The sequence below is a fragment of the Schistocerca nitens genome, chromosome 2 (assembly GCF_023898315.1).
Source record: "Schistocerca nitens isolate TAMUIC-IGC-003100 chromosome 2, iqSchNite1.1, whole genome shotgun sequence".
NCBI classification, from domain to species: domain Eukaryota; kingdom Metazoa; phylum Arthropoda; class Insecta; order Orthoptera; family Acrididae; genus Schistocerca; species Schistocerca nitens.
Genome location: NC_064615.1, coordinates 770010638 through 770025844, shown reverse-complemented (window position 1 = coordinate 770025844; position 15207 = coordinate 770010638). Strand labels below are relative to the sequence as shown.

At 46.5% G+C, this 15207-nt stretch overlaps 1 protein-coding gene across 3 annotated transcripts in view; it reads left to right on the top strand.

Moving 5' to 3' along the window:
• The window catches only part of LOC126234619 (uncharacterized), a 194222-nt gene that overhangs the window by 116559 nt on the left and 62456 nt on the right, over window positions 1-15207 (top strand). For all 3 annotated transcript variants that reach the window (XM_049943347.1, XM_049943348.1, XM_049943345.1), the window contains exon 3: window positions 2826-2984. In XM_049943347.1, the coding sequence (XP_049799304.1) occupies window positions 2826-2984 (159 nt within the window). The remainder of the gene's footprint in view (window positions 1-2825; window positions 2985-15207) is intronic.

The window sequence follows — 15207 nt, the reverse complement described above, 5'->3', positions numbered from 1 at the left end:
GAACACATTAACATAGCGCTGAAAATAATATCTAGTTAATTGCAAGCTGCGAAATACTTGGTGCAAATTTACATGCGTGCCACACCTGTTTTACTGTACAACAATGAAAGACTGCAACTACAAAGGAGATTCTCTCTACAATTACGTGCTAGCAATAAACAAAATCTACATTAATTACACAAACTACAAGAAAAAATCAGAAGATTCCAGTGAGGTATCCTGGCAGGGTCGCCATATGAAACGTCCCCTTAGAACACTTTATACAGGACTATGCTTAAACTGACACACAATATTTTTAGCGCAACGCAATCTGACTTTCAAAAATCTCTACAAAAGAATGGCCCTGACTGACATTAACCTATACGTTTCACAAATCACTTACCTCACCAAAAATCTTCGTTACTCGAACTACTGCAATACAGCGAGCGCCACTACTGCCAGCTAAATAAAAGATTCAAACTACGGAAGGCACTAACTACTGATAGGCATAGTTAGCAAATGAAAGAGATTAATAGAGAACAAACAATGTATTTACCTCAATAGTGTTCAAAAGTCATAATGTATATAGCAGTTCATGATACCCAGTATTACAAATTTCAAAACTCCGCCATCTCTCTCCTCACATCCACCACTGCTGGCGGCTCACCTCCAACTGCCGAACGCTATGCGCTGTTAACATCCAGCTGCCCAACACTACAATGGCAGACAACAATGCAAACTAGCCACAGACTGCACACAGCACAGCCAGTGATTTTGATACAGAGCGCTACGTGACGTTACCAATAAGAAAACATAAACAGCCCACATACACCCTTGTTGAGAGGCCTTCCTGGCACAAAGTAACAATGCGGACTTTATCGAATCGCGGTATTGACCGTCTACGCATGGTTGAACTACAGACAACACGAGCTGTGTACCTCCTTCCTGGTAGAATGACTGGAACTGATCGGCTGTCGTCGCCTCCGTCTAATAGGCTCTGCCGTGCATGGTTGTTTACATCTTTGGGCGGGTTTAATGACGTCTCTGAACAGTCAAAGGGATTGTGACTGTGATACAAAATCCACAGTCAACGTCTGTCTTCAGGAGTTTTGGGAACTGGGGTGATGCAAAACTTTTTTTGATGTGTATTCGTTTTTCCTTTCAACTTGTGTACTTAGGTTACGAAAGTCATGGGATACCTACTAACATCGTGTCGGACCTCCTTTTGCCGGCGTAGTGCAACAACTTGACGTTGTATATACTCAGTAAGACATTGGAAGTATCCTGCAAAAATATTGAGCCAGCTGCCTCTATGGCCGTCCAAAACTGCAAAAGTGCTGCCAGTGCAGGATTTTGTGCATGAACTAACCTCTAGATTACCATAAATATTCAATGGGATTCATGTCGTTGCGATTTGGGTGGCCAAATCATTCGCTAGAATTGTCCATAATGTGTTTCAGACCAGTCGTGAATAGCTGTGGCCCGGTGACACGACGCCATTGTTTGCGAACATGACATCCGTGAATGGCTGCAAATGGTCTCCAAGTAACCGAATGTAGCAATTTTCACTCAACGAACGGTTCACTTGAACCAGAGGACCCAGTCTGTTCCAAGTAAACAGTCCACACCATTATGGAGCCACCACCAGCTTACACAGTGCCTTGTTGACGACTTGGGTCCATGGCTTTGTGGGGTCTGCGCCAGACTCGAACCAAACCACCAGCTCTTAGTAACTGAAATCGGGACTCACCTGATCAGGCTACCGTTTTCCAGCTGTCCAAGATCTAACCGATATGGTCACAAGCCCAGGAGAGGCGCTGCAGGCAATGCGGTGATTTTAGCAAAGGCACTCGGCCGGCCGCGGTGGCCGTGCGGTTCTAGGCGCTCCAGTCCGGAGCCGCGCTGCTGCTACGGTCGCAGGTTCGAATCCTGCCTCGGGCATAGGTGTGTGTGATGTCCTTAGGTTAGTTAGGTTTAAGTAGTTCTAAGTTCTAGGGGACTAATGACCACAGTAGTTGAGTCCCATAGTGCTCAGAGCCAAAGGCACTCGCGTCGGTCGTCTGCTGCCATGGTCCACTGACGTCATAGATTCATCGTACGTCCCACATTTATTTCTGCGGTTATTTCACTCAGCGTTGCTTGTCTATAGGCACGGACAATTCTGGGCATAAGTCGATGCTCTCGGTCGATAAGCGAAGGCCGTCGGCCACTGCGCTGTCCGTGCTGAGAGGTGATGCCTGAAATTTGATATTCTTGGCACATTCTTTACATTGTGTATCTCTGAATACTGAATTTCTTAAGATTTCGGAAATGGAATGCCCCATGCACCTAGCTCCAACTACGAGTCCACGTTCAAAGTCTGTTAATTTCTGTCGTGAGGCCATAATCACGTCGGAAACCTTCTCGCATGAATCACCGATTACAAATGACAGCTCCTTCAATGCCCTGCCCCTTTATACCTCTTGTACGCGATACTACGGTCACTTGTATATGTGCATATCGCTATCCCATAACTTCTGTCATATATATATTAACGCTCACATTTTCATTTCTGAAAAATGTATACAGAAATTGAGTTTGCAGAATAGTAAAGACATTTCATTGCATTGGTTAAGAAAGTATTGCGGAGATGTGTATCGTTTCCATTAGCTAAGTGACGGGTGCAACAATTTCTTTAAATTTACTACTTTCTTTTTGCTCACACGCAGTCTGTTGCACTTTTGGAAGGTCACTACATATTTGTACATGTTTGGACTAAGTTTTCTCCAGATTTGTCTCCTAGTGACCTTCACTCAGAAAGTTTTTCAACAACAGTTCTAAGCTGACTTGCTGTGGTTTCATCGCAGGCGGAGATCATCGCTTTCAAGTGGGGCAGTACTGGTGGATGGAGTCAAATTTACTACCTGAACTACACCAAACCGTACGAGTTCACGAAGACTAATTTTCCTTTGGTCTTTGATCTTCTCTTTGTGGAGATGGGCATGGACAAACAGCCAGTGACCCCTGTAAGTATTCCATCAGGACACTAAAATGAGTATCTCTTCAGAAGGATGAACAGTAATTAGCACTTAAGATATCTGAAAAATTAATGTTGTTGCTAGGCTCATAATAGTATGTGTACATCTGGAAAAGCTGCAGATTTTTTTAGTTAATGTGTTTTTTTGAAACTGTGCGATGCCTTTAGAGAACTGCAAAAAGAATACATCATGTTTGGCAATATTCATGGTGCTACCCACACTCATTGGTTGAGCACGTTAGAAATGTACCTTCGGAAATTTCACACCAGCTCAGGAGCTGCTCTAGCACCTGACGGTCCGACACCTCTTATGTGGCGTTTGCTTGCCTTCAGGTAACAGAACAGTCGCCAGTCTGAATTTGCGTCTAAGCTTCTGACAGGAACATTTGTAAAATGCACAAGAAAGTTGAGTCGTTCGCACCAAAGGTGTTACCGAATTGGAAGATATTAGACGCACCCTTTGTCGTTTTATTCACCCATTTGTTAGTGTATCCAGAATAATAACGCCACAGGAGGGTAGAAAACAGGAAGGCCGAAAACGCACAGGTGCCATTTTCTGCTTCGGATCGCGTTCAAATGGTTTTAAACGGTCCCTATTGATTTCAGCCCGTACACGAGAGCAAAAATTTTGGTCGCGCTGCACTCCGAAGGGGTCCGAACACGTTCACTGGGGATGCAGCCCCACGACGTCCTGAGAGAAGGGTTGAAACGTCCAACGGTGTCAGCAGTGTGAAGGGTTCGCAAGAGGATCTCCCTCTTGCTCATCGCATTGCGAACTGTCGTTTTCAGTTGGGAAAAGTGTGGAAATCAGCTCTCATCCCCCCCCCCCCCCCCCCCACCAGCGAAAGGAGTGGTTTCATTAACGCCCATGAGGCCTCTTCGTGTCAGTTCTGAGCGGCGGTGGGTCTGAAATGTTTTCCTTGGCCACCCATATGAATACGGTGTGGTTTCAATGCTTGGTGTCACGCTTCTAACCTCTGCCGCAGAGACGTCAAAAGATGGCGTGAAGTGTGTGTAAGTGGGGCTGTGGCGACCTTCCAACCGTGGGACACGGCCACGCTGGTGTTGAGCAGAATTGTGGTGAAATTTTGTGGCAATGAATCGTCATTAAGCCGTCTTACACCTCAGATGAACTTCTGATCTATGGCTTTTTTTTTGCATGTGTTGGCACCTTGCTGTTTGAAGCGTCGTCGAGCTCCACGGTGACGGCACAGGGCGCCGCGCTTTTGCACCATTACGGAGGTTGTAGGCACCACTGAGTCAAATTTCAAACCTATGTTTTGCAATGGGAGCCAATTACGGGGTTTCGAAGAAGTGATCCTTTAATATCGTTGCACAGTGTATAAGAAATGGACGTCTATGAGATAGGTACATACTTATACAGAAGCTAACGTACACATCATTGTGAGATGGAGCCTTCCCTCTGTCGAGCGATAGGAGCTGTTTTAAAATTTCGCGTTTACTTTGTTTTGTGACGTAGCAGTTGTAAGGCCTTACGTGTAGTTGAGTTAGACATCATCTCACTTTTTCTGCTGATCATACTGAAACGCCCGCTAAACCCGCTGGGCAGAACAGGTAATTAGGATTGTGGAAAAGGCCAAATAAATTTCACATTCTAATTGCAATTTATTTTAATTTAATAACACATTTACAACCAAAGCGGCACATAGCCGAACCTTTACCAAATGCAACTCTTTCACGGCTGAAGGCCTCCAAACAAGAAATCTTAAAAACCAACAAGATAAAAATGCAATTAAAATAGCAAATAAAATAATTAAAAAAACATATCACAGTTACTGGAAAGTCTCAAGGCAAATTAGATAGAACAAACATATGCAAGGTGCAATACAAATGGCTTGAGGCCACAATTAAATTTCACAATTTTAAAATATATTACCATAATCTTTTAAAGGCAGAATGCCGCAATGTTTAAGCTTGAAAGATAATTTTAAGAATAAAGTTGCAAGGCCAAAAGCCCACAATTAATTTTCCAAAATTTCTAAGAATATATAACCATAAGCCTTAAATTTTAAATAGCTGAAAACAGATAATTAAACACCGGTGAGAAAGACAATAAAGACAACGGCACTCAGAAACCTCCAGGGAGGTCGGTCTGTCCTCGTTCACTTAGGTGAGACAGGTGGTGAGCCCAACTACACTTGATCCGTCGGAAGCCAACCAGGGGACAGCCACTGACCGACCGACACAACGACTTGCTTGCCATCAGTCAGTACATGAGAACTCAAACACAAAAGGTTACGAACGTGATAATCCGCAATGATGTATGTATTAGCTGTCAAAATTACACACCATGCTGGACAGCGACAACAGGTGAGGAAAGGACGCTGGCTGAAATTACGTTAGTGGCCAGAGCAGGTAACCCGCCACAGGGCAGAAAATTCCGCTGGTACACTTGAATTTGAAATACGGTAATATAATTAACTTCACCCAAAAAGAACACTCCCTGAACTTACGTCAGTGGCCAGCGCAGGTAACCAGAACAGTAACGGCCACAAGGCAGAAAATTCCGTTGGTGCACTCTAATTGTAGTCAACCAATATACACTCCTGGAAATTGAAATAAGAACACCGTGAATTCATTGTCCCAGGAAGGGGAAACTTTATTGACACATTCCTGGGGTCAGATACATCACATGATCACACTGACAGAACCACAGGCACATAGACACAGGCAACAGAGCATGCACAATGTCGGCACTAGTACAGTGTAAGTACAGTGTATACCCACCTTTCGCAGCAATGCAGGCTGCTATTCTCCCATGGAGACGATCGTAGAGATGCTGGATGTAGTCCTGTGGAACGGCTTGCCATGCCATTTCCATCTGGCGCCTCAGTTGGACCAGCGTTCGTGCTGGACGTGCAGGCCGCGTGAGACGACGCATCATCCAGTCCCAAACATGCTCAATGGGGGACAGATCCGGAGATCTTGCTGGCCAGGGTAGTTGACTTACACCTTCTAGAGCACGTTGGGTGGTACGGGATACATGCGGACGTGCATTGTCCTGTTGGAACAGCAAGTTCCCTTGCCGGTCTAGGAATGGTAGAACGATGGGTTCGATGACGGTTTGGATGTACCGTGCACTATTCAGTGTCCCCTCGACGATCACCAGTGGTGTACGGCCAGTGTAGGAGATCGCTCCCCGCACCATGATGCTGGGTGTTGGCCCTGTGTGCCTCGGTCGTATGCAGTCCTGATTGTGGCGCTCACCTGCACGGCGCCAAACACGCATACGACCATCATTGGCACCAAGGCAGAAGCGACTCTCATCGCTGAAGACGACACGTCTCCATTCGTCCCTCCATTCACGCCTGTCGCGACACCACTGGAGGCGGGCTGCACGATGTTGGGGCGTGAGCGGAAGACGGCCTAACGGTGTGCGGGACCGTAGCCCAGCTTCATGGAGACGGTTACGAATGGTCCTCGCCGATACCCCAGGAGCAACAGTGTCCCTAATTTGCTGGGAAGTGGCGGTGCGGTCCCCTACGGCACTGCGTAGGATCCTACGGTTTTGGCGTGCATCCGTGCGTCGCTGCGGTCCGGTCCCAGGTCGACGGGCACGTGCACCTTCCGCCGACCACTGGCGACAACATCGATGTACTGTGGAGACCTCACGCCCCACGTGTTGAGCAATTCGGCGGTACGTCCACCCAGCCTCCCGCATGCCCACTATACGCCCTCGCTCAAAGTCCGTCAACTGCACATACGGTTCACGTCCACGCTGTCGCGGCATGCTACCAGTGTCAAAGACTGCGATGGAGCTCCGTATGCCACGGCAAACTGGCTGACACTGACGGCGGCGGTGCACAAATGCTGCGCAGCTAGCGCCATTCGACGGCCAACACCGCGGTTCCTGGTGTGTCCGCTGTGCCGTGCGTGTGATCATTGCTTGTACAGCCCTCTCGCAGTGTCCGGAGGAAGTATGGTGGGTCTGACACACCGGTGTCAATGTGTTCTTTTTTCCATTTCCAGGAGTGTAGTTAATTGCACCGCATGGCCGCTAAATTTCAGCAATAGAAATACTCGCTGTGGCTCACAGGAAAACCTCCCCAACAGTGAACCACTGAAAGGAACCACCACAACATGAACCGCCAACGGACCCAGACGACTGCACCACGCGGACATAACTTCCCTGGTCCGCAGCATCTGACCGACTTCTCTAAGAGTGCTGACAACTTCTGAAATAGTCTTCAGTGGAAATAACACCAACTACACACACAACCTGACAAACACGTGCACGAAGACCGAAACAATACCCAACAGTAACTAAGCACGCACGAAGACAAATTGGGAGTCGATGCACACACACACAGCTGACTCATGAACGATCGGCGAGCCAAAACGCGTCGTCCCGTAGGACGACCGACCGACGATCCACTAAGACCGTGGCCCGGCTCAGGTGATGCGTGGCAGGAATCGTCTTCCGAACCATGTCGACGCAGACCTCACTGCTGCTCCGACCCGACTGCACTAGTGCCGCATTGCAACTCCCCGACTGCCAGGTCCGGACTGCGCTCCAGACACGTACCAACTGGCTGGCAGCCCGAACTCACGACCTGAACTCCCTACGACAGACAACGACTAGGCAGTAATAGCAGTCTGGCACAGATACTATGAGAAGAGGTATATCGATACGCACTGGTAGCGCTGGTCACGGTCAGGCAAAGCAGCAACTCAGTGACAGTAGTAATTTAAATTAACGTAGTGAGGTGGAAGTACGTTGAAAACAGGGTGTAAAATACACGATGGCGGGAACACGAGCCACGCGCGGCTCAACCTCTCCCCCTCAAACAAGAACCCGGGGGTGATATGCCGAAATAATTTGACCAGCTGCTTGTAAAAAGGCACAACAGTGGCTAAGAAAGGCCGCAAGCAATCCACTCGGTCGGACCCACCCCTGCAGAGGAAAGATGCCCACTGGCTACCTGACATCCCTGCCCCGGGAAGAGACCGACCTAAGTCCGGCAAAATGACCAATTCACAGCGATTGCTAAGCCAGCAAGGAAATTAGCGAGTCCCCCTTCGGGATTCAACAATGCAGAGGAAACATGCCCCAGGAAACCCGACATCCCTACACAGTAGAAGGCACTGAGCTAAGCCTCACAAGATGACCAAAGAGCTACCAGAACTTTAAGGCCAGAAGGTAATGTCTGAACTTAACGGATTACCAGTGCCTGCACTCAATCCAGCTTACTGTCACCAGGTTGGGTTCCCTCTAGAAGACAAATAGTGTCTTGAAGGCCTTCAATAGCCTTAAAGGAAACCCAATTGCAGCTCCTGTCTCTCCGATCACAGCCGACGTGACGTCAACCGGCTGCAGCATGGCAGCGCGCGAACGTGCTGCCAGTTCTGGAGCACTGCCCTCAGTCGGCTGACGCCTTACTGCCAACTCATAAACGAGATGCTCTCTTCTCAGCAGGCCAATCCTCGGACACTGTCTGACTGCCATTATCTTAACACCTGAAACAATAGCAAGCCAAACAGTACGATGCCACAGACACAATCGGAACAAGAGTGATACTGACCGTGACTAAGTTGGTAACCACGAGTGTAACCACGCTCTGCTACCAGTGAAACGGCAGCTAAACCCGCTGGGCAGAACAGGTGACCAGGATTATGGAAAGGGCCAAATAAGGTTGGGGTAAGTTTCACCTTAAAATTGTAGTTTTTTATAATCTAATTACACATTTACAACCAAAGAGGCACATAGTCCAACCTTTACAACTACGAGTCTCAAAATGCAATTCTTTCACGGCTGAAGGCCTCCAAACAAGAAATCTTAAAAATCAACGAGATAAAAATGCAGTTAAAATAGGCTGTAAAATAATTAAAACATAAAAAGCCTCAAGGTAAAAGTAGATAGAACAGACATATGCAAGGTGCAATACAAACGGCTGAAGGCCCACAATAAAATTTTCAAGATTTTGAAATAAAATACCATAACCTTTCAAAGGCAAGGACGCAATGTTTAAGCTTGAAAGGTAATTTCTAGAATAAGGTTCCAAGTTGTAATGTTTAAGCTTGAAAGGAAATTTTAAGAATAAATTTCCAAGGCTGAAGGCCCACAATTAATTTTCCAAAATTAAAAAAAAAGCCTTAAGCCTTAAATTTTAAGTAACTGACACCAGACTAAAAGAAAAGACAACACAATGGCAATTACCTTTTAGCAAATATCCACTTGCCGGAATTCAAACTTTTTTACATAAAACACAGTAAAGGTAAGAAATTTTTCTTTTATCATTGGCTATGATAGATTATAAACAGACAATTAAACATTGGTGAGAAAGACAGTAAAGACAACAGCACTCAGAAGCCTCCAGTGGGTCGGTCTGCCCTCGTTCACTTGGTGAGACAGGTGGTGAACCCAACTACACTTGATCCGTCGGAACCCAACCAGGGGACAGCCACTGACCGACCGACACAACGATTTGCTTGCCACCAATCGGTACATGAGAATTCAAACACAAAATGTGACTGGCGTGATTATCCACAGACAAATATGTATATGTATTAAGCTGTCAAAATTACACACCGTGTTGGACAGCGACAACAGGTGAGGAAAGGACACTGCCTAAAATTACATTAGTGGCCAGGGCAGGTAACCGGAACAGTAATGGCCACAAGGCAGAAAATTCAGCTGGTGCACTTGAATTGTAGTCAAGCAGTATAGTTAATTGCAACACATAGCAGCTAAATTTCCCCAATGGAAACACTCGGTGTTGCTCACAGGAAAACATCCCCAACTGCGAACCACCGAAACGAACCACACAACATGAATGGACGTGGCTTGGGTAGTTAAAACCACTACTGAACTTTGACGTTCTGGGTTGGTGAACCACGAAGCTCGTAGCGATCAGACAGCTCCACACACGCTCTGACACTGTGCAGGGACCCCCAGCAGACCCAGCCGACTGCACCGGATGGAGATAACTTCCCTGGTCCGCAGCAACCGACCGACTCCTCTCAGAATGCCGACAACATCTAAAATAGTCGCCAGTGAAAATAACACCAATTACACACACAACTTGACAAACACACAAAGTCCTGAACGATACACAACAGTAACTAAGCACGCTCGAAGACAAATCGGGAGTCGATGCACACACACACAACCGACTCATGAGCGATCGGCGAGCCAACACGAGTCGTCCGGTAGGACGACCGACCGACGATCGACCAAGACCGCGGCCCGGCTCAAGTGATGCGTGGCGGCAATGGTCGTGCGAACCAGGGGGGCGCAGAAAGTTATGCGCAGAAAGCAACGTGTTTTCTCAGTTGTCCGCATGACGTCACGGTGGAAGCAGCTGTGCCAAACAGTACACAGTTCGAATTGTGTGTGATTGTTTTTCTTGTGTTGTTTTGTGTTTGAAGGAGTATTTTGATTGAGTTCTTTCTTCTGAGGTACTCAGTCAACAGCGGAAACATTCGGAATTCGGGAGTGTTAACGGTTTTTGCTGTAATTGATATTTGATTCGGAACTGAAATAGTTAGCGATAGTGGACAGCGGGATCAACAAAAAAAAATGGCTCTGAGCACTATGGGACTCAACTGCTGTGGTCATAAGTCCCTAGAACTTAGAACTACTTAAACCTAACTAACCTAAGGACAGCACACAACACCCAGCCATCACGAGGCAGAGAAAATCCCTGACCCCGCCGGGAATCGAACCCGGGAACCCGGGCGTGGGAAGCGAGAACGCTACCGCACGACCACGAGATGCGGGCGATCAACATTGTGTTCGCCAGCTCTATAGTTTATGGTTCGTCCTGTGAAATTCTTATTGGAGAATCTACAAGTGAGTGAGAAAATTAATTTTTACAATGCCAGGCTCTGCTTTTACGGGCTGTTTTTCCTACAACCGGAGCACAAAGGGAACTGACGTAATGTGATACAGTTTCCCGCGTAATGAAACATTACAAAAACTATGGTTGTCGAAATGTTGTAGGAAAGACAGTGTAAATGTTGCGCATGCACGAATATGTTCTCGCCATTTCGCAGAAACAGATTACTTAAGGGATTTACAGTCTGAATTGCTTAATTTGCCCCGAAAAAGAATGCTCAAGCCAGATGCAGTTCCTTCGTGCAATTTGCCGTGCAGTAATGCGACTGTCAATGTGTCACCCGCAACAGAAGACAGAACCAAACGGTATAAGAAACGAGAACTACATAAGAGATCTCTGGAAACTCTGGAAAAGCTGTCACCAAATAAGAAACATCATAATAAGAGCACATGTACAGATGACAGTTTTTTTCCAGACACGGATAAAGTTACTTTCATGAATACTATAGCGGCTTTAGAAAGAAGGAATGCTGTTCTTACAAACAAGTGTGTGCAACTTCGAGCTCTTAAGTAAATTCATTTCAATGCGATTAAATGAATAGTTTCTGATTTATTTGAGCTGAGGTTTCGAATTTCAAGTATGTGTCAGTGTGGTTGTGATCTGATATTTTACCGATGTGTGAGGCATAAGCTGAGAAAGAATATAACTCATCAGTTTTAACTGTGATAGTTTAGCAGCAGAAAAGCAGTTTAGACATCTCAATTCTGGTATAAACAAAATCTTCCGCTAAAAACTTGACGTAAACGCGCATGCCGTGTCGTCTGCTTGTGAGCGCTTGCTTCCACGCTGACGTCACTAGGCCAGCCAATGGCAGAGCAGAGCGCTTACTGCCCAACATTATTATTTACCATGTCGACGCAGGCCTCACTGCTCCAACCCGACTGCACTAGTGCCGCATTGCAACTCCCCGACTGGCAGGTCCGGACCGCGCTCCAGACACGTTCCAACTGACTGGCAGCCCGAACTCCCGACCCGAACTCCCTTACGACAGACAGCGATCGGGCAGTAATAGCAGTCAAGCAGAGATACTACGAGAGGGGATATATCCATGGAGGTATAAGGAGGGGAGATGCCATGACGTCACAAACTTGAAGCCGACAGAAACCGAGCTCCGCCATTGCAGTTTGGTCAGAAGACTCGTTTCCGATTATGCTACTGTCTAGAGCTGCTGAAGGTTTTTTCATTTTAAAATGCCGGTTTGCGTTGTTTACGGGTGTACTAACCGTTGGAATAGTGCTACCAAGTTAAAAGGAATCACGTTCCATGCGTAAGTGGCCCCGTTCGTAAAATATTGTCGTTTATATGCGTGAGATGTGCGGCCTTGTTTACGTTTTGTGAAACTATTTTCTTCTTATTTTATTTCAGATTTCCGATCAATGAAGCTCGTAGGGCTCTGTGGGTTCATATGCTTATTTTTCTTGACAAAGCACAAACGATGTTTGTATTTACAAATGAAATTTTGTATAAGTGTTTAAACGAGTAAGAAATATCATCCAGTATGTAAACTAGCATAGCTTTCGGGTTCTGCTTTCAGTTTACATCGACACAAATACAGTAAAAGGTGATTTGAGTTTGAAAAGAGCTTTGTACACTGTTATTTTTCACCATTCGAAGTTCGTATCCAAAAGAGACACTTAAGTTAACGAGACCAAATCAGTTGTATTGCTGGGGCAAAAACGCATTAAAAACAAAACGAAAACACCTGAAAAAGCTATTCTGACGTTGTGTTATGCATGTAAACATTGTAACACTCATCATCTGAAATTATTTCGCAGACATAACGTTAAATATGAAGAACACGCAATTCTAACAAGAGCTGTGTCACTGTTTTGACCAATCAAACATGGCGGCCCACCGGCTTCAAACAGACGTACAGCAGACGGCCATAGTGCCATCTCCCCTCCTTATACCTCCATGGATATATCGATATGCGCTGCTACCGCTGGCGCTACGGTCGCAGGTTCGAATCCTGCCTCGGGCATGGATGTGTGTGATGTCCTTAGGTTAGTTAGGTTTTAAGTAGTTCTAAGTCCTAGGGGACTGATGACCACAGATGTTGTCCCATAGTGCTCAGAGCCATTTGAGCCATTTTTTGCTACCGCTGGTCACGGTCAGGCAAAGCAGCAATTCAGTGACAGTAGTAATTTAAATTAACGTAGTGAGGTGGAAGTACGTTGAAAACAGGATGTAAAATACACGATGGCGGGAACACGAGCCACGCACGGCTCACATATGGTCTGCTATGGCAGGTATCACAAAATGCGCTTACCTCTCTCTGTTCAGCGTGCCGCTATTCTGCCTCCTGGTTGGAGCTCTTCGGCAACTACCCGCTCGTTGATACAAGCTGCATGATGCATGCTGTTTTGCATAACTTGAGTTCAAAAGAACTGCTGAAAGCACTGCAGAGGCCCGAGCGGAGACACCTCTGCGTGGAGTCAGGATGGCTGTTGGGAAGCTGTGAAGCGTCAACGACGCCAATAAGACATTATTAGAATTCAGTTCTTTATTCTCAATGTTTACAAGTCGTCCTTCTTCTTGGCTGCTGCTAATTCAACTGCGTGTTGGGTTCTAGCTGACTTCCGTCGAGTCAGCCTAGCGTTTGCAGGCCCAGAAGGTGATATCGGAAATCCTGGCGGTGTTGGGGACGGTGGCGGAGTGGTTCTCGCGCTGGCTATTGGAGTAAACACGGATCCCACTCTGAATTCTGTAATGACCCTTGATGATACATCCGCGATGTACCTGGTGTCGGTAGTCGTATGGTCGGTTGATCTCCTCCCTACCCCTGGTAGCTTTCAGCACCCAAAGGCCTCTGGGTGTTGAACAGGAATGCAGACTCCAAGAAGCCATGTTGCTGTCTTTCACCTTGCACTCCGGTATTGACAGCACTCTGCGGTGTGACGCTATCGGAAGACAGTCAGTTTCTCCATCAGTAGATGGTGTGCAATGAGCAGCGTGAAGTTCACCTGGAGGAGGCCATCAATTTGAGTACACCTTCGGCTAGTTCATAGACTGTTCCGGAGCATCTAGGAGATAGATCCACTACAGTATCGTAATCATGGGATCGAGGGCTATTACTGTGAATGCCTTCGGTCCCAATGATCAACTCGTGACAAAATCTGGAGAACTGGAGTATTTAAAAGAAGTTAGCGTAAGGCTATGGAGACGCCTGCTCCCCCTCCCTATGGAGAGACTGATCAGCAGACGCAAGACGAAGAGACGCTCACCGAGACAACCTCACACGACGAGGAAGAGCAGGAGGAAGAATTGCACGAATGCCTGCCGCTCCCAAACGAGCGCAGCGTGCAGGCTGTGCTAAAGAAGATATCCGTGTCATTTCGAGACGGGACGTACCCACGCCTAAACAACCCATATCCGTTTACCCCTCCGGACATTCCTAAACCTCCTCTTCCCCATAAACCACATGATGTCCGCGAAATTCGCGACCTCACGGTTGGTGTCATACCGAAGACGGAGCTTAGGATCACAAATACCAATCCTGTATTCAACCCTGACAACTGGGTACATATTTTCCGTATTTCAGGAAACTGGTTGAAGGAGGAATGGCGGCTGAGAAGAAAGAAGTCTCCCCCTGAGGATACGCCAGCCATCGAGTACTTCAACAACCCGAAGAAGAAGAAGTTAATTTAACCGCTAGATTGCTTGCTGCCATGGTTTCTTTCTACAGGAGTACAACACCAGGACAATTGATCAAAAGAAGCCCACTATCATCAGCCAGAGAACACTGAGGGGAAATAGCAGCCTTCTGCTTAGTCTCCAGCACATCGGACCATATGAGAGGTCCGTCTGTCCTGCGACCTGGGGCCATGACGCAAAGCTCGGTTCATAATGACCGAATGTGTCCTCCTCATTCTGCTACATTCATTTAACCGGCTGTTAACTGCTGTATCGATCCCTCGCTATGTGCTTTTATGAAATAGATACAGTTTACTTCAATATGCCTTACAAGCTAACGAATATGCTTGTCTTGCTTTGTTCAGTTTTCCGTCCTCCTTACCACTAAATGCTTATTCCTTACTTGGTAGGCAGTGCCATCGTCCTGACCTACTTGCGACATAATGCGCTTCCTGCTTCCGCCACTGTTTCTGGTACGACTTGAATTTGCCTGAAGCAATCTGAGTTTCGATAATATTTTTCTAATTTCCACCCTTAGTATTCTGCGCCTAAAAGCATTTAAACACAAATAAATGAAAAACTTAGCTTACCACACTACTTTTTATAATTATTTTTTAAATTAAATTATTACGAGTATAATAATTTTATGTTGCTCAACGGCCAAGTGTACCTCTTTTAGTTAAATGCTATGTCGGTGACTTGCGTGTCCCAATTATTACC